Source organism: Pyricularia pennisetigena, chromosome 3, assembly GCF_004337985.1.
Source record: "Pyricularia pennisetigena strain Br36 chromosome 3, whole genome shotgun sequence".
Classification (NCBI taxonomy): Eukaryota; Fungi; Ascomycota; class Sordariomycetes; order Magnaporthales; family Pyriculariaceae; genus Pyricularia; species Pyricularia pennisetigena.
Genome location: NC_043742.1, coordinates 6,504,697 through 6,526,383, shown reverse-complemented (window position 1 = coordinate 6,526,383; position 21,687 = coordinate 6,504,697). Strand labels below are relative to the sequence as shown.

Here is a 21,687-nt window from a genome sequence, read left to right as displayed (position 1 = left end):
TTCCTTATTCTACATATTTTATCTTGTTTTATCTCTTTCTTTTTTTTTTTTTCTTCCTTATTTCTTTCTTTTGGCCCCTCATTCCACCTTTTCTTCCCCCTCGTAACATCCAGCCATCCATTCATCTGACGCGAAAGGATCCATCGTGAAAAATTTCTCCCCTGACTTGGGGTTCAAAATGGTACAAGAAGGTGCCTCCTGACTGGGTCCTCGTCCGTTTATGTCACGATGGTGACTCGAGACAGTCAAATTCCATACACCAAAAATAATAATAATAAAATACATAACCGTTTATTCACTAGTCTAGTTCCATACCATAACCCCTTGACACTCAATGTACATGTACATAAAAAAAAAAAAAAAAGGGAGGGGGCGCAGAGTCATTTTTGAATAACTCAACATCTTGGGTCGTTTGATGCACATTGCGCAATAAAAAAATAAAATAAAAAAAGGATTGTGCGCCTCGGTCTTTGACGTCTTGCCCACTGCCCAGGCTGTTTTATCCGCGGGGTGCACATATCCATTAGCTTACAGTACCTACCTAACGCGGTCTAGGTAAGCTTGCTATGGAAGGTAAAGGTAAGGTATTGAGGTAATACAATACGTGGTAAGGTACCTGAAGTTGATATCCCTCCGGCCCCGCTATAAAGACGTTGGAGCTACCACGTACAGACGCGGACCCGTCCAAATTTGGATTAGCTCCTGATAGCTGCTTCTGTCAAGTCGGGTCGCCAGGCGCTAGTGGAGCCCTGCAGATGTCTTGGCGCTGTTACTTTCGTAAGACTCGAGATTTTTGAGTGCAGCCCGACCTTGGGCCGGCTCCGGTCCCCATCTTTGCCGAACCATTAACAGAGAAGCGCCGTGGGACAGGGCAAATAACTGTACAATTTTTCTAACTTTTTATTTTTTTTTTCTTTCTTTGTTATTCTTTTTTTTCTCTTTGTCTCCAATGAGAGATGACAAGGGCATACTAGAGCATACTCACTCTACGTACCCTCCGCGGATGATATCTCAATAAAGGGTGGGGCGTTGCAGTTCGTAACTCACGAGACGAAAAGGGGCTTGGAAGGGGGCGCGTGTCGGTCTTTTTGTCAGGGGTTTGCTGGGGAGTATCAAATTTTTTTGTTTTGCTTGTCACTTGTCAGTGTCAGTGCCAAAGTGTTTAACTCCAGGCTCAATAACGGTGTAGAACTAGGTGGATACAAACGAGGATAAACGCAGCATTACTGCATGTTTCTGGTTGAGTATGGAATCTGAGTTTATTTCACTTTTCATTATTTTTATACTATAGTATAAGGACCAGGACCCTTACTATCGTTCGTCAGAAGCGGGATGGACGATCAATAGAATGGGATTTGCAAAAATACAAGAATGCTAATTCACCAATTACCCCTGAGACCCCAGCGAAAGCGATTGAGCAACGGGATAACAATTCACGACAATGTATGGGAGAATCAAAACGCGCAAGTGCAATACTTTACTTTTTCGTTGTCGATCATAAACCATTCCCGTAAGACACGAGGGGTTGACGCGGAAAGAAAGAAAAAAAAAAAAAAAACGGCTGCACCTGGTCAAGGCGTTGGGTATTACGGGTCAGTTTCTACAGCTCCATGTTCTCGGGAACTCACTGCCAGGATGTGGGGAAGGGGAGCAAAGATCCTAGCAAAGCCAAATATGGGCATTATGCGTAACGAAATGCTTGGTTTTGGCGCGCGTCTGCGCACGCCCATGTTAACTAGCCTAGTCTGGTTTGTGAATCAGTCAGTGATGAGCCTCAATGATTTACATCCCCAAAAATAATTTCCCAAGGGCCCTCACGAACCAGATGTAATAACAGTTTGGCAAACCGGTCTAGCTAGTAATATCATGTCTGTCCACATCCAAGGACACAGTCGCCGTGGCATTCTCGCGTGGCGCGCATGGTGCAGCCTACTTGACAGTTGTAAAGTTTGGTTGGTACCTGACCTGGGCCTGGGGCCATGACCAGGTAAGAAGCAAGGAACTGTTCTTGGTTTGGTTACGTTCGGTGGGCAAGCTAAGGCAAGAATGGTAAGCAAGGCATCCACTGGTAAAAGAGTATGGTGTCAACGGCTATCAACCCAATCGAAGAGATGTCCCGTGTCGCCCACCATTTGCGACATAGCTTACCTTGCTAGGGATGGGTTGACGGGTACTTGCCTTAGGTTAAGGTGTTATCCTCTTTTCTTGGGTAGTACTTGCCGCGATCCCATTACTACAGCCCATCGCAGCTACCCAAAGCGAGTGACTGTTGGTCGAACCCGATCACTCACGCAACCAAGCCAAGTGAGTGAGTGTTACGTCGAGCGCCTTACCTTGCCTCCACAAGTTGACTTGCATGTCATCATAGTATACAGTACAGTAAGGCAACTGGATTTGTTTCCCATTGACTTAATTGCATTGTGTATAAAAAAAAAAAAAACATAATTCTTTGTTTCCGAATTTTGTCTCCATACCTCCCCTTGCCCTTCTTCTCCATTACTGCGCCTGTCGGTCTTTGCCACACGATATGGCCCATGCGCTTTTTTTTTTTTTTTCGGCATAATCATTGAACTCAAGCCCCCTCCCTTGTCAATCACCAAGAAACGATCATGGGGAAAAAGCTGAGCGAACCTTGCAAGAGAGAATAAAAAAAAAATCTCCCCGTTTCCTCATTCTGAACGCATGAATTTGGGAAATGCGCCGCCCACAAGCCACTTTCCCGTAGATCATGAATATTCCACCTCGCCCCGATAATCCATGTACGTTTGCTAATTCTTTTACTCCTCTGTTTTATTATTCCTGCCGAAATGACAGGGATACCCATCCCGACTCGGAGAGGGGATGCTCCTCCCTCCCCATGACGGCCTCTTCCGACCGGAAGCTCTCTTCTTCAAGGTCAATCCATATACGTGCGGCCCACGAAAGCAGAAAAAGACGAGACCAGACCAGACCCGACCAGTCCACAGACCAGGATGATTATTGGCGTGGTCAAAGCGTTCCCCGGCTGTACCCCGAAGGCTGCCGAGGTCTCCTATGAAAGAGTCATTTTATTTTATTACTTTACAGTAGTTTCCATCGTAACAGTGCCGGAGAAATAAGCACAGACTCAAGACTCTAGACGGCATATCTCAGGTTGATAACGGCTCAGTGCCTGCCGACTCCCGATACAGTATGCATGTCGAGCATTTCTTTCCTATCTAGGTCCACATTACGAACTTCGAAAAAGGCCTATCCACTTGGCAGGATCTTGAAGAAATGAAATTGCTGATTCTTGACATGGACTACCAAATCTGGAGACTCTTGTCTGTCGAAGTGAGGAAGGAAGTCCAGGTGCATCCACCTAAGGTTGGTTTTGAAGAGCGAATCAGACTTGGAGATGGGTGTGGTGTGGCATCCACCATGCCGCCAGTCCTCGCCGAGACGAGGGCCATGGTAACAGTATGATGGTTTGTGTTCCATCGCTGTGCATGCATACGGCCCAAGGCGGTCATTGCCTCTGGTGCATAAAGAAGCTCCCCCTGATGTATTTAATTGGATGATCAGAGTGCCTTGGATTGCGGACCGGCGCGCCTGTTGGAGCAGCTAGGCAGCCAGTCAGTTAGTTGGCTCAGCCAGATCACTCGGCTTCCTGCTGCCATGGCATGGCCTCAAGGTCTCAATAATTGCAGACTTCAGCCTGGATATTTGCACAAGGCTCTCTTCAAAGAAGGCAACTTTGACTAGCTAGTTCGAAAGCCCCTACTGTAGATCAACCCCATGATTGACACGTCACTTACTTGTGGTTGCATTGTCATTAATAGAATTTTCAGGGAAAACTAGTGTTCGCGCCATTAGGATGCGACCCAGAGTCAACTGTGCCGTGGCAGGCTGCCCAGAGCGAGGTATGTCCTGGCAATCTGGCTACTGCAGGCCCACGGCTTGTATTGCCGCAGCATCTTGATTGACAGTCAGTTAGCCATACTACAACCAATACTTTTTTTTTCCCCCCTCTCTTGCAATGACGATGCACCACAGGACTGGCTGGCTGACTGACTACCGTCACTAGATTCTCCGTTATCCCATCGCGGCAAGTGCACATGCGTGTGATACCGGCAAATCTGGACACCAGCGGAAAGTTTTCCTTTCGCCTGTTCTACTCCCCGCAGTAGTGTGTCTGTCTGTCTGTCTGTCGGTCTGTCTGTCGGTCTGCCTTGGCCAGATTCCCCAGTCCACCATTGACTGGCTCGCGTATTTTATCTACCCCAGACAATGGCATGATCCGGCATTTGAACCCTTTTAGAGTGAAAATGACTCTTGAGTTGAGGGTGTTCCGGTCCTTTGCGTCCTTTGGGCGCGAAGAAAGTTCTTTTTCCTTCGTCAAACCTTGCTGTTTCCTGACCAGGTCTCTTCCAAGTCAGACTGGCTGCAGTCGATTCATTACACCACCCATGGCTGTGGGCCAAACTTTCTCGCCGGTCCTGATCGGTTACTAGTTTGCTGTGGAATCATCAGGGTCTTGTGCTTGTCTCCCGTTGTGATTTCAGCCGCAAATGTTGCTTGCCAGATCTTCACCGAAAGGTGTACTCAGTTGTTACTATGAAAACTAATTTGTTTACAGTAAACGAAGTTATAGTAGTAAAGTTAAGGCTTGCTTACACGGGCACAGCTCCCCTCCTGGGGTTGAAGGATCCCGATTATACCCCTCCATCAGGTCCGATGTATCACTGGTAAAAAGACAACATGATCTACTTTTCAGAACCACAGTGGTGAAGACTTGGTCCAGTGTTGCACAAGAAGGCCACTGCAGGATTGTTTGGTGTATTATTGCCAAATCGAGAATTTCTCCTGACCGGATGAATAACACATGAAAATCTAGTGCCGTTGTGGCTCGAGTCCTCAGAAACGCTAAACAGCCGATGAAATCGCCGCTTCAACGACCGCAGTAGACTAAACATACCTTCATGCACTGCAGCCCGCAAAAAGCGGCCCGAGAAAAGATCCAACATTAGTGTCCTGGGCATGTATACCGCGCTCTCAAGGTAATGACATCGAGGGTAACCTGTTCGTACACCACGGCTGCATGAGATCTGCAGCGGGGTGGGCGCCGCCCAGGGCGGGTTGATCTCTAGACGACAAGTTCCAACTTAACCGGTTCCCGTACGAGCGGGAAAGGATGGCTCAAGTTTGTATGTCTGTATGTATGTTTGGCTGTCTGTCATGCATGGCCAGGCTCAAGACATGGGCAAAGAAAAGATGGAGGTCCAAGCAAAAGACCTCAAGAAACAAATCCTCCCTCGTCATGGTATGCATGTACTCCCGGAGGAAGCCCCTGCCATGGGAATGCAACACGAACATATCTACGAACACCATACCCGGTTCGCAAGTCTCTGCATCGGCGCCGTCTTTTTATTACTATTTTTTTTTTTTTTTTCCGGCTGAAATCAACGTGTAGGTTTAGGCTGATTGGACCCACCAGATCTCGATAGTCGATGCCATGTTCCGAAAGGTGGCTCCTTGCTTCCCACCAGTCGTTGTGCTGGGAGTGGTCTCGAAGGACGACAACCTGGACGGGGGGGAAACCCAATCGCTCGACAGTATGTGAGCCCTGGTGAATTACAACTATGACCAATTCTCAGCTACCCGACGCCTCGGCTGCCTGCTCCCGGGTTTACAAGGCACATTATAGGAGGGAGAAGACATGCAGGTTTTACATCACCTTGGTTCCTTGGGCTGTAAAAGAAGAGAGAGAAAAAAAAACGAAAGGAAAGGAAAGGAGAGACAAGAATGACATGAATCTGACAAGACGTCAAAAAAATCAACGTCACACGCATGAGGGATCGAGGTATTATTACACTGAATGGCCAGACCGGTTGCGCCATTGCGCGACTAATAAGCAAGGGATACGCCTGGACGTCGGGCCGTGCTTCCCGGGGCCAGCAAGCCATGGACGCCGGCTGCACGTGACACCTGGCAAATAAGAGTCCAAGCAGCCGCCGGTCGTGTGGGTGCAGGGTTCGCGGCTAGCCGGGCTAGGCAACCCATTGGGGTGCAAAAAAAAAAAAAAAAAAAAAAAAAAAAAAAAAAAAAAAAAAAAGACAAAAGTTGCAGTCAAGGCGAGACAGTTTTTTTTTGTTTGTGCCTCATAGATGCGTTTTTTTTTTCTCTCTCTTTTGGGGGTGCGGTGTAATCTGGCAATGAACCAGTCGGCTGTGAACCGCGAATCGTGCAATGCTACCCATCGGCCATCCATCCCACCTTTGACATTTAGCTTTGCCACAAACTAACCTACACACACACAAACGTCTACGGTAAAGAAAAAACTTGGCTTGTGTAGCTACCTACCAAAGTTGAAGCAGTTTTTATTTTTTATTTTTGTTTATTTATTTTATTCTCTCAAAGCCCGTCAGTGCCAAACGGAATGTCACCAACAACAAAGTTGCACGAATCGCACGCGCACCCACAATTCCTGGCTCCGTGGAACTCTCTCTCTCTCTCTCGTTTTCCCTCTGGTCATCTATTTCAGGGGAGGAGCACAAACTCCCGTATACTACCCTGCCAACTGCAACCTCTACACCTTGGCTAGTGCATTTCGTTGGATGATACTGTTGCTTCCCCTCGGGTTTTGCATCCGACTTAGCCCCTCGGGGATGAGCATTAGCATGACAGGCAGCATTGAAGAGAGAGGCCAGATCGACAAAACAAAACATGCACCGCACCGGCCTGCTGCATGTGTATCAAGTTTGGGGAAGGGTATAGGCCAAAGTTGTTGCAGTTGAGATGAGCAGCTAAGTGAGGAGTTCAGTTTTCTTTTGTTGTTTTTTTATTTTTTATTTTTTTTTTCTTCTTCCCCTTAATATGCACGCGGAATCATGAGATCACAGGCAGGGTTCGACGGTTGATCGGGGCTATTCATTATTCATTATTCATTATGATCAGCTGCGGTCCAGGGTTCATCGCCCTAATGTGCCTTGCATAAGCAGGCAAGTGTAGGCAAGACACTGACTGCACTGTGATGGATCGGGGATAATGATTTGGCAAAGCGGCCTATTAAGAGATCGAATTCCGGGGCGGGGGGAACAAGACGCCGTGCCGTACATGCGCGCAACACGGCTTGCACGGCTAGGTGCGGGTTAACCCTTTTTTTTTCTTTTTTTTTTTTCCTTCCCATTCTTCCTTTTCTCAAATGCCAAGTTTTCATCTCCATTTGTCAATCATGGCGGCCAGTGTATCGAATCCTTTCTGCCTCGCCAGGCCCGCAGGGGTGCCCTGCTTGTAATCCCTCCTCTCTGCGTAGTCGTCCAGGCCCTCGTAGATCTCCACCGTCACCACCGACTGCCTGGCCCCCTTTTGCAGCAGCACCCGCGCGCCCTCGACGTGGCCCCGGAGCGCCGCGTAGTGCAGAGCCGTGGCCCCGTGTCTGTTGCCGCGGTTGACATCGAGGAGCAACCGCCGTGGCCGCCCCGGTATCATTGCCGTCCATATACTGCTGCTGCCGCCACCGCCACCGCCGACGCCGTCGTCGGGCGTCTTGAAGCCGAGCAGGAACCGCAGCACCGCGGGATGCGCCGTCGCCACGGCCAGGATCCCGTCTCCGATGGCGGTTTGGGCGCTCTGCAGGTCGGCCAGGGCAGAGGCCGTCCCGCGGCGCGCGAGGAGCAGCTTGAGCGTCGAGAGCTGGCCGCCTTCTGCTGCGGCGAGGAGTAAGGACGCGCTCAGCTTGGACGCTTGCGCTTCTGCTGCGTGGGTCGATTTGGAGTTTGTTGGGTTTGGTTCCACGGGCTTCTCTGTCCCTGCGTTCTCTTTCGTGGCTTTCTTCACTTCTCTTGTATCCCATATTTCCAAATCGAGTTCCTGTTTCGGCGTGGGCGTGGTTGTCTCTTGAGCCGTTGGAGGTTTTGCTCCTGCGGTCATGGTATCATTCCCCGACGAAAGTGTGAATTCAGTTCGACTACTACTACTACTACTACTAGCAACACCAATATCCGTAACCGCCGCCGGCCCAGGATGCTCGCCGCCACCGCGACCATCTACCACCCGGTCAAGGACGAGCTCGATGAGCCCATCCAAGCCCTTTCTGGCGGCATGGTGCAAGGGCGTAGAACCCCACGCGTCCACGACCCTGAACGGATCCGCGCCCCGCTCCACAACGAGCAGCTTCGCCATGTCGTGGTGCCCACGGTCCACCGCATGCCACAGCGCCGTCGGCCCCGGCGCGCAGGAGCCGCCGCCGACCCCCTCCCGCTCCACCGGGCTTTCGGCGGGCGCGGGCACCGGTCCCAGGAGGAGGTGCCGCGCGACCGCCTCGTGCCCGGCCCGCACGGCGAGCAGCAAGGGTGTGGCGCCGTCGTCGCGCAAACTCCTTACCGCCGCGCCCGCCGCCACCAGCCGCCTGACCACGTCGAGGTGGTTGTGCGCCGCCGCCGCGTGCAGGGCCGTCTGTCGGTGCGCGTCGGCCTGGTTGAGGTCGGCGCCCTGCGCGAGCAGGAGGTCAACCACGGCGGCATTGCCTAGGCGTGCTGCGGCGAGGAGCGGGAAGGAGCCGGGCTGCGACGGGGAGTTCCTCTTGCTGGTTGGTGTGGAGGTGCCGGCTTTGCTGGTGGTAGTGGTGATGATGGTGCTGCTGCTGCTCAGGTTGCAAACTTGAGCGCTGCCGTCACCAAGACTGCCCAAGTCGACATCGGCGCCGTGCTTGAGCAGGATCCGCACGATCTCGGTGCACCCTGTTTCGATGGCGTACAAAAGGGGCGTTTTCGGAGCCGCGCCCCCGAAGTCACCACCCCCTGGGCTCCCGCAACTCCCACCAATACCCGGTCGCCCGTCGACATGGACGCCGTGTTCGCACAGCACCCTCACGACCTGCGCGTTCCGCCGCAGGACGGCCAGGTGCAGCGGGGTCGCGCCGCCAGGCAGGGCGGCCTCGACGTCGGCGCCGCGCGCCACGAGCTGCCGCACGACCTCCGCCCTGCCGGCAGCAACGGCGGCGTGGAGCGGGGCGCGGCCGTCGGCGTCTCTCGCATCCAGGTGCGCGCCGTGGGCGGCCAGGGTGAGCACGGTGGCGCAGCTGACGTCGGGGTGCACGAGGCCGGCGGCGTAGTGCAGCGCGGAGCGGCCGGCGCGGTCGGGGGCGTCGACGGCGGCGCCCAGCTCGCAGCACAGCGCGACAAAGTCGTCGGGGAACTCGCAGCGCACCGCGCGCACCACGGCCGTCTCGCCCGCCGCGTTGGTCGCCTCCAGGTCCGCGCCCGCCAGCACCAGGAGCATGGCCACCTCGAGACAGCCGACCGAGAAGGCCCGGTGGAGCGGCGTCACGACCACGCTCGTCGTCGACGGCCGGCCCGAGGCGCTAGTCATGACTACGCCGCCGCCGCGTGACAGGTTCGGGTCCACTCCGGACCGCAGCATGGCATACACGGCGCCCGGGTCCCGGCTCTCGATGGCCGCATGCAGGTCTCTGGCTGCCATGAGGCTGGTTGCGGTGGTGTCTGTGCCGTAGCTGCGTCTGTGGTTGAGTTCGTGGCGCAGTGCTTGCATCTCAGGCTTGTCGAGGATGCGCTGGCGGTTTACCGCTGGTATGGGGGTGCGGCGGCACGACGTGTTGGCCTTTGTTTTTCGGCGTGGTCCATGTGGCGGGCTTGAGCTTGTCAGTAGCCTGGGCTGTGAAGGTTGCTTCCGCCCTACCGCCTTGGGTTTCGACGCTGCTTGTCTCTGCCTCTGGACTGGGGGTGGTACTGCTTGTTGGACCGATTTGGTGGGACTAAACTGCTTGCTGCCACATCATGGACAGGAGCTCCAGTTAGCCTTTATTGCCTGCTATATATATGTGTGTGTGTATCCTGTTAACAGACACCCCATGCTTACTTACGTTTGGATGTAGTTCAAGAGCGATGCCATCGAGTCGTGATATCCATGCGACGGAGCCCATTGTTCCACGTGAAAGAAGCTGGTGCCATCGGCGATAGCCGGCGACTGTGTTGAAGTTTGGGACATGACGGCATTTGATAGTATCATACGTGTCTCGCTGTAGTGTTCGCTGTTTATGCCGGATATGCTTGATAGACAGGCCTGCACCGAGACTCCGTACAAGAACCGCTCTTGGCACGAAGAGATGCAAAACCCGATTAGGCCGTATTGTATAAGGGGCATGGATCAAAGAAGTATCCGAATAGCCTATCCTCGCGGCGACGCGTGCCTTTTGAGGTCGTTGGAATGTAGCCTTGTTGTTGCTGATGTAATGGAATGCCCACAAGATCAAACTCGAAAGCGCTTGTGGAACGAGACACATGCACCTAGCCTGCGATTCCTCACGATGAAGGCCTGAAACATACCTCTTTGTTCCCATCACCAATCTTAATTGTGCTTGTTCACTTGGTGGACAATGTTGCGATGGGTGCCCGAGACTACCCAACTCTGTGCATTCACCAAGTCGGATTCTACTTACTGACCCCTCCATAACCTTCATTACATCCTTCCACATGATAAAAGTCTTGAGAATGCTCATTTTGTCGTGTTGCCTTTTTTTCTTCTTCTTTCTTCTCTGCCTTGATGACATGGCGCCATATACCACTTCATATACCTCGTTACTGATTTTTCCCTGCTGCCCAGAAATGGCGTCGAATATACACTGTCCATTCCAAACAACCACTCGAGTTCCCTCCTGGGGTTGTAATCTTATTGGACAACTTTCCAGCAACACGAATCCGGAAATACCGAAAGAAAAACTACTTCCCTGTGACGTTAGCAAACCTTGCATCGACTTGCATGGTTAGCGACGTGGCCCTCCCAAAAGCCAAAATGAATTATAGCCCGTGCATCTTGTTCACGCAAACACTGTTGCCTCTGGAAACCTGCTCTTGGCAGCCTTCTTGGCAGTCTCGAGTTCGCTACTCCTCCAGCTTTTCAGAGTATCGATGGCAGCCTCGGCGTCCTCCAATGTCAAAGACTCAATGTCAAGAATTGACGTGATGTCTTTCTCGCTCTGTTTTTGGTCGACCCCAAGAGATTTGCTGGCACGGATGGCCGCTAATTCGTGTGCCGGCTTGCCCTTGTTCTGGTCGCGGAACTCCTTGTTGAGCTTGTTGAGATCCGCCGAGGGGGGCACCATGGTGAACTCAGAATCGATCACCTCAGCAACCTTTGGTGGCAAAGATTCGCGGGCTGCATTGAGTGCACTCCGCATGCGAATCGACTGCTCATGTAACCTGGGGTGGTTGGGGTCAATAGCACGGGCAGCGTTCAAGCACCCAAGCGCAAGGATGTACTTGTCTGTCAACGGGGCCGTCATTTTGTCAGTAAATCACATGAGACCGATAGTGGCTGGCACGACCGCCAAAGAGACAGAACTTACTTCTCCGGATGTACACCTCGAACCCAGCCAGTTGCGCCTCGATGTGCTTCGGACTGAACTGCAGCAGATGCACGAGGAACTTGACCGCCTCACCCAGGGGATCTTTGGTTCCGGCCAGCTTGAGACCAGACGGGTCATCGTCCACCTTCTTGGCCGCCTCCCCGTCTGCCGCCTTCACGTTCTTCTGACCCTTGTTGGGGTTCTCCTTGGCGGCCTTTTCTTGTGCTTCACGCTCCGCCTTCTCCTGAGCCTTCTTTGCCTTCTTGGCAGCCTTCTTCTTCTCGGCAATCGCCTCTTCGCTCAGCCCATCAGTGCTTTCCGATGTACCGTTGACCCCGTTCGTGTCGGCTGCAGGCTCTTGGCTGTCGTGCAGGTCGAGGTAGATCTTGATTGCGTCGAGTGCCATCCGTGAGTAGAAAGGGTGCTCCCGAAGCCTGTCTTCCCAACGGATCATGTCTACGTAGGCCCGCACCAAACCTTTCCGCAACGAAAATGTGTGGAAGTCGTACTGGTCCTCCTGCCAAATGTCGAAAATGTTGAAAATAGCGTGGAACCTCTTTAGTGCCATGCCAATGTTGCCCCGTCTGGCGTAAGCTTCACCGTCCTCTGTAAGGAACCAGACCGACTGCATATCGAGCAGGTCTGCAAGAGGGCCGCCTGGGGTCTCTGCCCTGGTGAATAGCCCCATAATCTCCAGCGCCTTCTCGTTCTCGTTGTTGCGTAGCATATACTTTGCCGTCTTGGTGTTGACATAACGGTCCTTCTTGTCGAGCTCCCGCGCCTGGTCCATGGTCTCCGAGGCCTTTTGGGTGTTGCCGTGGTGCTTCCATATCCTCGCCTTGGTCATGTGGAAATCAACGCTGGTTGGTGCAAGCTCAATGGCCTTGTCAACATACTCCATGGCCTTGGACAGGTCTCGGCTGAGGTGATAGTTGTAGTGCTGAGCCAAAAAGTAAAGGGCCGCAGCCTTGCCCTTTGATGAATCCCCGTTGGCCTCGCCACTGCTTTCCTGGGATGAAATGTACTCCAGGACAAGCTCGGGCAGCGTTGACTTTTTGAACAAATCCGAATAGAGGTGCTTCAGGTTGGCAAATGTGGACGGGACACCCTTGTTCAGCATGGAGGTGAGGTATTCCCGAGCAGCTGTCTTGAATTCGTCACCTGGTTCCGCATATGTCAGTCGATATGTCGTGGTGGAAACAAGGCCTGAGAGTCCGCCTTCAAGCAAGCAAGCGTACACTGCGGGAAATACTCACCGGTCAGGATGTCCAATGGTAACCGACGCGCAGCATCGCACCTAGGAGCCTTTTTCGCATATTCGTCAAAGATGGCCTTTTTGGCAGACACATCATCCGAAATGCCCATCGCCTCTGCCAAGCCATAGTAGTAGTCCACATGGTCCGGGTTCCTGTCCAAGAGGGCTCTCCAGGCCTTGATGGCCTCCTCCTTCTTTCCGAGTTCGCTCAGGTACTTTGCGCGAGTCTCCATGACGGCCAGGCGGTCCAGCACGCTCTTGGAGATCTCTTCTAAGTGGTCCAGGGCGCGTTGTGTGTCGCCCGACTCGGCAATGATGGTGTTTTTGTACATGATGGCCTCGGAATGCTCGAAGTCGGCCCGTGACGGTGGCACCTTGAGGCTCTGCTCGTAGGTGGTGAGGATGTTCTCGGCCTCGGCGAGGTTCCCGGCAAGATGGTGGGCGATGGCGACGGCGGTCCAGTTTTGGCGCAGCTGGGGTCGAGCCGTGAGCATCTGCATGCGCGTCTGGACGTACCCTTGGTAGTCGCGCATTTGAATCTGTAAGATGGCCAGGTCGCGCTGGATCTGGGCCGACTCTGGCTCGAGGCGCAGAGCGAATTTGTAGGCCTTGATGGCTTCGTCAAAGTTCTTTTGCGTCTTGTACAGCATGCCGTAGACGTGCCAGACGACATGCGACTTCATGTCGGCCGAGACGGCCTCCTTGCCGAGTGCGAAAGCCTCCTCGGTCTTGCCCTGAGCGTTCATGATCAGGGCCTTCATGGCCATGGTTTCGCCATGTTTGGGGTTCTTCTTCAGGATCTGCTCTGCTGCCTTGAGGCCACGACGGTACTGCTTGTCCTCGAAGTTGCGGACAACCGTCCGAAGCAGGTTGCTGTCCCTCGTACTGAGGGGTTGTGATGGCGACATGATGAGCGTATGTGTGTGTGTTTATGTGCGTGTCGTATCTCCCGCCCCCCTTTTTTCTTGATTTAATTCCAGGCTCTCTTTTTTTTTTCAAACTGATCGACGACACCTGGGTTCGAGTCGAAGGTGGGGGATGTTGTTGAGATGGATGGAGGTTTAGGAGCAATAGATGATGTGCGCAAAAAGTCAAGTCGGTGCTTTCCACCTCGACGAAAGCAAAGCGGACGAGACGATGGAGGGAAAAAAAGTGGAGGGGCAAGCACGGGCAGCTCGAACCCGACCCAATTCCGTTTTCAAGGTCTAATCCAATCGTGTGCGTCTGGGAATTGGAAAGCTGCGAGCTTCCTGCGTAGAGTTTGTATGGGCGACGGCAGTGTCCTCGATACAATAGAAAAAACACTCCGACCTCGCTGCGCGCGGCGTTTGTTGACTACTACGAAGCTACCGTACGCTAGGTACCTCCAAAGCAGATCGTGTGTCTCGAACTGCTTTGAGACTGGGCTGATGCTTGGCTATGGTGGCACTCGACAAATACGCAGCACTCGCGCCGGATTCGCTGATGTGCGGGAGGTGGAGCCTATGGATGCATACAACCCCACATTCGACTGTTTTAAAAGCTTCAAAGATTAGATAAAGCTAAGGTACCCAAGGTACGGTACCTTGTTAGCACGCCTCACTCATGCTTGAGTGCGCATAGTTTGTATCCCATGGATCTGCCCAGCTTCTGGTGAACCGCAAGATGATCAGAAAAAAAAAGTTGCTTTTCTATTGAGTCGAAGTGTACACGCACACGTACATATATACAATAGCCACCGATACCTCACGTACATAGCCAGCCCTCCATGAATATGACAGTATCCCCCCTCCCCCCCAAAACCCTAAGGGGAGGGTGCCCCCGCAGAAGGCCGCTCACGCATGCTCTTCTGCCACCGATTGAAAACGTCCTCCCAGGCCTCGAACTGATCGTCACCACACCTCTCCTTGACAATATCCCACGTGCGCGTCCTGACAATGTTCTCCACCCCACGCTCCTGTCGCAGCAGGATGGCCAGCCTCTCGGTCCGCGGCTCTCTCGGGTAGAAGCGTGCCGAGTAGGGATCTAACCTCTCATCGATGACCCTCTCCTTGTCCTTTGCCAGCTCCGCCTCCCTGATTGCCGCGTCCGGGTCGTTGGGGTCCGGGCTCGTGGCCACGGCGGCGCAGTAGGATATCACGTCACCCCGGGCCTTCCACGACGGGAAGAGCACCTTTTCCTTGAAGGACTGGCACTTTTCCGCCTCGATCGTCCTGTGCGTCGGCCGGGCTATTCTTTGCGACACGGCCGCCGGGTCGAATTGCTGCTTTGCCGGCTCTTCGAGGGCGTTGAGGTTCTGTGTGATGGAGTCGTCGATGGCGCTTCGGGATAACCGGAGGAACTCTACGTCATAGTGAAAGTGAGCGGTTTTAGCGACCGTGTTCGTCCTGGCCTGGTCATTGGGAACAACAAAAACGTCGACACATCAAAAAGCTTGTACAAACCTCTTAACGCAAATGTGGAGAAGCAGAACTGGGGTGTGAGGGTGGGTGTGTCGGGATGGTTGGGCATGGCTTGAAGAGAGTCCGGCGCAGCGTCCTTGTCGTTGATGTTCTTGGTGTTGGCTGCGCCGCCAGGAGCTGACCCGGCTGACCAGAGAAAATTCAGTGGCGCCACGGTGACGGTTGTATTAAAGATTACTTGGATAGCACAGGTAGCCACTTCAAGTTTGTAGAGTAGAGGTATGTATGTAAACAGACAGAGTATTGGAACAAGGTGCCTTGCGACCAGTCGAGTCTTGCAAGCTTGCAAGAGGCGTTTCCAGAATGTGGCGCAGACGCTGGTGGGCAAAGTCAAGATAGTACAGCAACCCGAAGGCCAAGTGGGTCTATGATAAGCTCAACTCCACTTTAACCATCCACAGACGAAGTAACAAAAAGTGAGGAGCATTTCTTCCAAAGCTCCAATAGGCATTTCAAATTCATTATATTGTCATCGCAACAAACAATTTCAGACAGGTATTACCATTAGTGTAAGATACTGTCTGAGATGGTCAAAAATATGGATTCTAAGCATCGCCACGTGCACGCCGCGTGCAGAAACCTGGCTAGACGAGGACTGATGCGCCCACTCTCTGATCCGTCTGTCTTTGTCTTTGTCTTTGTCTTATCCTGAACTGATCACATGCTAGCCACAGGCACGGCCTGCTCCTGTCATGCAACCGAGACTGCTTTGGTCTTGGTTCAATATATATGGATCACATTTACATCGGGAGGTAATACGCTCTACTTGCCATCGTTCCAGCATTTGCGGAGTGCCCTTTTCTGCATGTATTAGGAAAATGATCTCATGTCTATTATCGATCGACAAAGGAAGCTATTGTGAAGCCCAGCAAGAGAATCACTTGAATTCGATGCAATCCCACTAAGCTGACCTCGATGCCTTATGGTTCTCTTTGGGCTTGGGATCTGGCTGGAACGACGAAACCCTAGGTCTCTGCATATTGTATGGACTGTCATGGATCCCGGTATCGGGGAAGCTGTCCAAAATTTCTCCAGGATATCCCGTGGCAACATTCTCAGAACCATATCCATCCGGACTTTGTCCTACATCGGATCCATCACCAATAGTACAGGTGGAAACGGAAGATGTTTGCTCATCTTGGACAACCTCGGAACAGCCCTCTCCCATCTCGGCTGCGATCCCTTCGTGAACTGCGCCATCGACAGACCGCAGGACACTACCGACAGTGTCTTGCGTAAGACTGTCCTCCCCGAGGTCATAACTATCTCCTTGAAAACACTCGCCGGATCGCACTCCCATGCCGTCATCCCAATACATCATACCCTCCCCCTTGACGTGCTCCCAGTACTCTTCGACCGGTTCCATGTCACTCCATTCCTGGTATCGTATCTTTCCCAACTCATCTTCGCTCTGGATCTCTCCGTCCTTATCAAAGAAGCCCAGCACCCAGAACTCCTGGATCAGAGCGTCGTATTCGGCTTCTCTGCGTTCAGTCTCTGCCGCGAGCTGGTGCAAGAGATCCTCACGCTCCGCCCAATCCGGACCAAATATGGCTTCTTCGGAGAGCATGTCCTCGGCGCCCTCGTGTGCATCGCCGGACTGAGCGTCGTCATCATCCTCGGATCCATACTCCTCCGAGGCCTTGGCTCGCCATGCGGTCTTGTGGTGCTGGAACTCTTCGACCAGGTGAGAGTGGATGCGGATGGCCATGGTCACAAATTCATCGTAATCTTTGTCAACTGTGGCCTTGGAAGTGTTCTCCGGGCCGGTGCTGCTCTGAGGGCGGAGGGCGATGTCGATGATCATCGAGTGTCCCTCGTAGTGAATGTGAGTTTCCGTGCTGGTGACTCGACCAGCCTCCTTCTTGGGCTTGGGCTTTGCGCCCCAGAATGGGGATGGGATGTTGGGCATTTTGGGCATTTTGAACAAGTGTCGTAGATTGTGATAAATAGACTAAAGTAATTTGCTGTACGACCAGATTGGGAGAGTGTATATCGGGTTGCAGTACCTGATGAAAGAAAATTTCCCGCCCGAGATAGTTGAGTTGCTAGAAGGTGTACGCAATTCAACTCATATTTAACAGGGACAGAGTTCGAACTGGCCAGTCAACACTCGCTTTGTCTCGGGTCTGCTTTTGTCGTCATTGTTGCCTTACACCATGCAGCTTTCCATTGAGCATCGGCAAGTCTTTGTGTCCGGCAAGGTTCGCAAATGTCTCAGCCACAACTGGTAAGTTCTTGTGCCTGCTTGCCGGGGTCTACCGAATGGTGTAGTACAGACGACTATCATCTAACAATAAACGATCGAACTAGTTTCTAGAGAAGAGAGACGAAATCTTGGTCTCATATCTGCCGACAGTCAACAGGCAGGTTCTCAGCTGGGGCGAAATCCTCCGCCACATTTTTTGGTCGTAAGCCTGCATAATGACATTTTTAGCCTTTTTTAGACTCTGGACCAACGTCTTCTGTGCATATTTTTTTTTTTTCGCCTAGAAACCATTAATATATGTTTGTTTACTTTGCCTCATTCATTCTTGCGTTAACCATTATACCCAAGCTGTAATTTTTACGTCCGCCATAATCTTCACCCTCCAAGTTGGGCTGTCATACGTATCTTGAAGCGACTGTATATACCCTCGATTATATCATATTCGATCACGAAAAAAGAAGAAAAAAAAAAAGGAAAATCAGTCTTGTCTACCACTCGTTCCAGATCAGCTGCACATATAGCCGCGCACGGATAATTCGCCGGACTCGGCTTACCTTTCTCCTTACAATGCCGACACAAAAATGGCCCAAACCCGTCCCGCAAAGCATCGCAAGGCTCTCTGTCGCCAGCATGCCCGTGACCGAGCCCAGCGACCGGGAGCCGCTTAACGAAAACGGATTCCTGATCGGCCGCGTGATCCGCCTCGAGGTCGCGCTGCAGCGCATCGCCACGTCCGACCCCAAGGACGCCCTCAGCCACCCGTCCGCCGCACGACGCTGGGTCGTCAGGTGCAGGAACCGCGAGGAGCTCCTGGGCGCCGTGGCCGGCGAGCAAGGCCCCTACCCGCAGACCGAGGCGAACCGGCGCAAGAACGAGGCCTCGGCGCCCGTCCTCCGCGAGCTGGGCCTCGAGGGCCTGCAGATCTTCTTCCGCGAGGACATGGTCACGCTTGAGGGGTTCGCAGGGTGGGGTGACCACCAGGGCATCCCGGGCCTGCCGCCGCGCCTGAAGAGTTTCATCCGTCGATTTCGCCGCCTGCTGTGCCCGATAGAGGAGTTCCTGGCCATGACCGACGCCATCCTCAGCGTGCCCGCCGACAAGATCTCGCCGTCTCCTCTGGCGCCGAGGCAGAGGCCGACTTGTATGAGCACCATCAGGCGCGTCTTCCGAACAACCGACGAGGTCCTCAAAGACGAGCTGGAGCGCACCCGCCGCATGGCGCCGCCGGCAATCCGCACAGTCCCATCGCCGCACGTCGACTTTTGCGAGCTGTTGTTTCCGCCCGGCTACCTCGTGCCTCCTCAGGGCACCGTGGAGGAGCAGCACGTGGACCGCGAGATCGTGGTGTGTCTCAACAGCGCCGAGGAGGCTACCGACTTCAGCCGCGATGTGTTCCTGCTCGCCAGCCACGCCCCCGACGTCATGATCAAGGGCCGCGAGACCCCGAGTTACGAGCCGGAAATGAATGATCTGTGGGAGAGGTATCGGCGCTGCGAGGAGTCTTGCGTCTCACCATCGCATGTCCGCAGGAACAGAGAGGCCGGCCGGTCACGCCGGCTGATTTGCGTTTTTCGGAGGAAGCCAGCTCCTCGCTCAGTTGTCATCCTCGACTATGACGTTATTGGCCTGGCTTTTTGAATCTTGAACACCTAATGCTTGCCTCCGAGGCCTGCCAAGCCCCGTCCAGCTCTCTAAACAACAGGGCTTCTGCAGTTTAGTCCTTGAGGGCATCAACAGTGATAGTTCTGCAACCGCGTCAACACGCATGATCGTCAAGAAGTTATGTTTCATGGTATTATACACAGAAATTATCAGGAAACTAGGAAGACAAAGAGGAACAGGCCATTGGCATGCGGCACTAGCGTTGAATGTCAAGGTGCTTGACCAAAAAAGAGGCAACAAAAAAGAGAAAGAAAAAGATAGAGGAGAAAAAAAGAAGACTAATATTAGGGTATCTTATTGCGCCAACAGTTTTTCCTTCTAGCGACTGCGTTGTCCCTTCGACTGGCTTATTCACCAACTCACTGGATTTCGAGGGGTTCAAAGGTGCAAATGAAGAAAAATTCATAGAAAATCAATCAGAGCGACGTCAAAGAAATAGGAACAGGAAAGACCATACTTGGGAGGCAAGGGGGCTGACGCTACGGCTTGTTCAGCGACACCTCCTCCCAGTTCAGCGGGCCAGGGGCCTCGTATGTGCCGGCTTTGGAGAGGACTAGACCGAGACCTCGATGGACCTCGCATTGAAAGGGCGCAAAAGGAACACCTTCTCCATCGATGCTGATGTAGCCGTCTGGCTGATTGCGAGGGGTTATGCGATATGCTGATACCTTGCGGTACCTGACGCGAGCGTCGTCGAAGAACTTGCCGCTCTCGACAAGCGTCATCAGCTCCAGCGACTTGAGCGGTGAGACGTCGCCGTCAACCGTGACGAGATCCATCATACCGTCGTTGATGCAGGCCGCGGAAAAAATGTTGCTGTCAGGCATAATGTATGCCATCTGATGAGGTGATGGTTAGCTGGGATGATTGGTTCTTTTTTTAAGACAAGGAACTAAATAAATATCTTACGTTTCCACAGTAAAGCTGTCCCATATTATCGTATGAGAATGTTTCCCAGCCCTCGGGAACTTTGTCATTAATTGTGCCGTACTTCAACGGTGGTAGACCCTCCGCAACTTCGGTTCCCACGTTGCCATCAACAACAGAATCTGCCTTTGTGACCTGGGCCGGAGAGGGCCTGTCCGGGCGGTGTCTGGCGTAGTGCTCTTTGATGCTGGCTTTATCATCAATCTCTACCTTGACGGAGATGTCGCAAGGATAAACGGCTCGCTTAAGCGCGCGCGTGATGTAGCCATATGTAAAACGCGCAGACCCCATCCACCGCAGGTGGTCCGTCCCTAAGTCAGACTCCGCAATGATACCCAACGCCTGGCTCAGGAAGCTGAGGGTCCGCGTGTTGCCCTGCGTGACGCTGACAAGATCCAAAGCTGTAGGCACGCCCTTGACTGCAGCCAGAGCCGCAGGAGACAACCTATGCGTACCGTAGAGGTTGCAAGCCATGGCGTTGCCGCTTCCGCACGGTATATGCACCACGGCGACGCTCTTCAGAGCCTTTTGAGCGTCTGGCCGTCGGCCGAGCCCATTGAACGTCTCGTAGACCAGTCCGTCACCGGATGCAACCGCAATGATGTCGTACTTGTCGAGATCTAGCTTTTGCACCATCTCCTCCGCCTCCCCCCTCCGTGTTGTCGTGACGACCTCGAGCTCCATGCGGGCTGCGAGGAATATTGGGCGTACTTGGGTCTCGAACTTGCGCATTGCGCCGCCGGGGCCTGCGTGAGGGTTGATCATCACGAATGCTCGTTTTCGTCGCGTGGCTGAGGGGTCATAACTTTGGTCTAGGAGGGCTGATGCCCAGACAGATGCCTGGGCAGCTGGGGAGGATTCAGTGCCAGCATTGCCAGCTTCGAGGTCGGCGCCAGCTTCTGAAGTTGCCGGGGCATCGGTGGTGTCCTTTGATGTCGTCGCTGGTGGCAGAGGTATGCTTATCTTGGTGGGGCGTATTTTTGTTTTGGATACGTCCTCAGCATAGTCTATGACCAGACTGTCACCGGCTACTTCGGCCCAGAGAATATTGTATAGTGGTATGGAGCGTTGGTTATTTTTTGTGGCGTCATTGCCAGAGCTAAAGCAAGATTGCTTTGATTTCGATTTGCCTGTCGAGGCCTTGTTTCTTACTAACAGCTTGTCTCCCACGATTGAGAGATTGTAGCTGCCTAGAGCAAGAGATTCCCCGTCCAGCGCCATTCGGAGGTTTTCTGATCTCGATCAATACAGATCGATAATCAAGACAAGCAAGCTTGGTGACGCGTTGTTCCTCTTTGTGCCGCTCGAAAGAACGAGAAAAAAAAAAAAAGAGGTGCCACAGGAATTGGGGACAGAAGGGTGCGTCGTTACAAAATGTGGGCAAAAGAAAGTTTCCGAGGGAATTGATTGTTGCTGAGAACGCCGCACATAATCTGTTAGTTCGCGAACCCAGGTACCATTCGTTTGGCTTTCGAGATCTCTCCCATGCGTGGGGATCACATCGGAAGCGCGTTTGCTCAACAGGGACAGGGGTAACTGTTGCATTTACCACCCCTACGATCCTTGACTACGTATACGTAGTACAGCTTCGGGGTGCGCGGGCTACCGCGGCGCTCCGCCATCAAAGCGGCAAGAACACAAAGAAGCTTTGAATGGAATAAAAATGTACACTAGCTTGCTTAGCAGTCAAATTAGAATAGTTTTTGAGTATTTATTTAGGCCGCTTTCAACACGTGAATCAAAAAAGAGACCAGACAAGTTGCCGCGGCAGACGATGGAATGATAAAGACTTGAACTTTGATGCCCAAGTTGCTTCGTTGACGAACACGGGATGGTCGGAAATGGAATAGGCCCTCTTTACCCTTGATCC

General features: G+C 52.9%; 5 protein-coding genes across 5 annotated transcripts; 1 reads left to right on the top strand and 4 right to left on the bottom strand.

Annotated features, from left to right (window-relative positions):
• Positions 1-7,173: 7,173 nt before the first annotated feature.
• Positions 7,174-9,987, bottom strand: PpBr36_03524 (uncharacterized protein; the record flags this gene model as incomplete). The annotated part of the gene is made up of 2 exons (XM_029890695.1): positions 7,174-9,745; positions 9,842-9,987. The coding sequence occupies 2 exons, from the start codon at positions 9,985-9,987 to the stop codon at positions 7,174-7,176; spliced, it is 2,718 nt and encodes a 905-aa protein (XP_029752784.1).
• An 808-nt stretch (positions 9,988-10,795) lies between these two features.
• On the bottom strand, positions 10,796-13,486 carry PpBr36_03523 (uncharacterized protein; the record flags this gene model as incomplete). Its single annotated transcript, XM_029890694.1, has 3 exons — positions 10,796-11,241; positions 11,324-12,484; positions 12,580-13,486. The coding sequence occupies 3 exons, from the start codon at positions 13,484-13,486 to the stop codon at positions 10,796-10,798; spliced, it is 2,514 nt and encodes an 837-aa protein (XP_029752783.1).
• Positions 13,487-14,361: 875 nt separating this feature from the next.
• On the bottom strand, positions 14,362-16,931 carry PpBr36_03522 (uncharacterized protein; the record flags this gene model as incomplete). The annotated part of the gene is made up of 4 exons (XM_029890693.1): positions 14,362-14,900; positions 15,002-15,145; positions 15,764-15,849; positions 15,931-16,931. The coding sequence occupies 4 exons, from the start codon at positions 16,929-16,931 to the stop codon at positions 14,362-14,364; spliced, it is 1,770 nt and encodes a 589-aa protein (XP_029752782.1).
• Positions 16,932-17,795: 864 nt separating this feature from the next.
• Positions 17,796-18,866, top strand: PpBr36_03521 (uncharacterized protein; the record flags this gene model as incomplete). The annotated part of the gene is made up of 1 exon (XM_029890692.1): positions 17,796-18,866. One exon carries the CDS (start codon positions 17,796-17,798, stop codon positions 18,864-18,866), a length of 1,071 nt encoding a protein of 356 aa, XP_029752781.1.
• Positions 18,867-19,369: 503 nt separating this feature from the next.
• On the bottom strand, positions 19,370-21,038 carry PpBr36_03520 (uncharacterized protein; the record flags this gene model as incomplete). The annotated part of the gene is made up of 2 exons (XM_029890691.1): positions 19,370-19,729; positions 19,800-21,038. 2 exons carry the CDS (start codon positions 21,036-21,038, stop codon positions 19,370-19,372), a joined length of 1,599 nt encoding a protein of 532 aa, XP_029752780.1.
• Between the last annotated feature and the right edge of the window lie 649 nt (positions 21,039-21,687).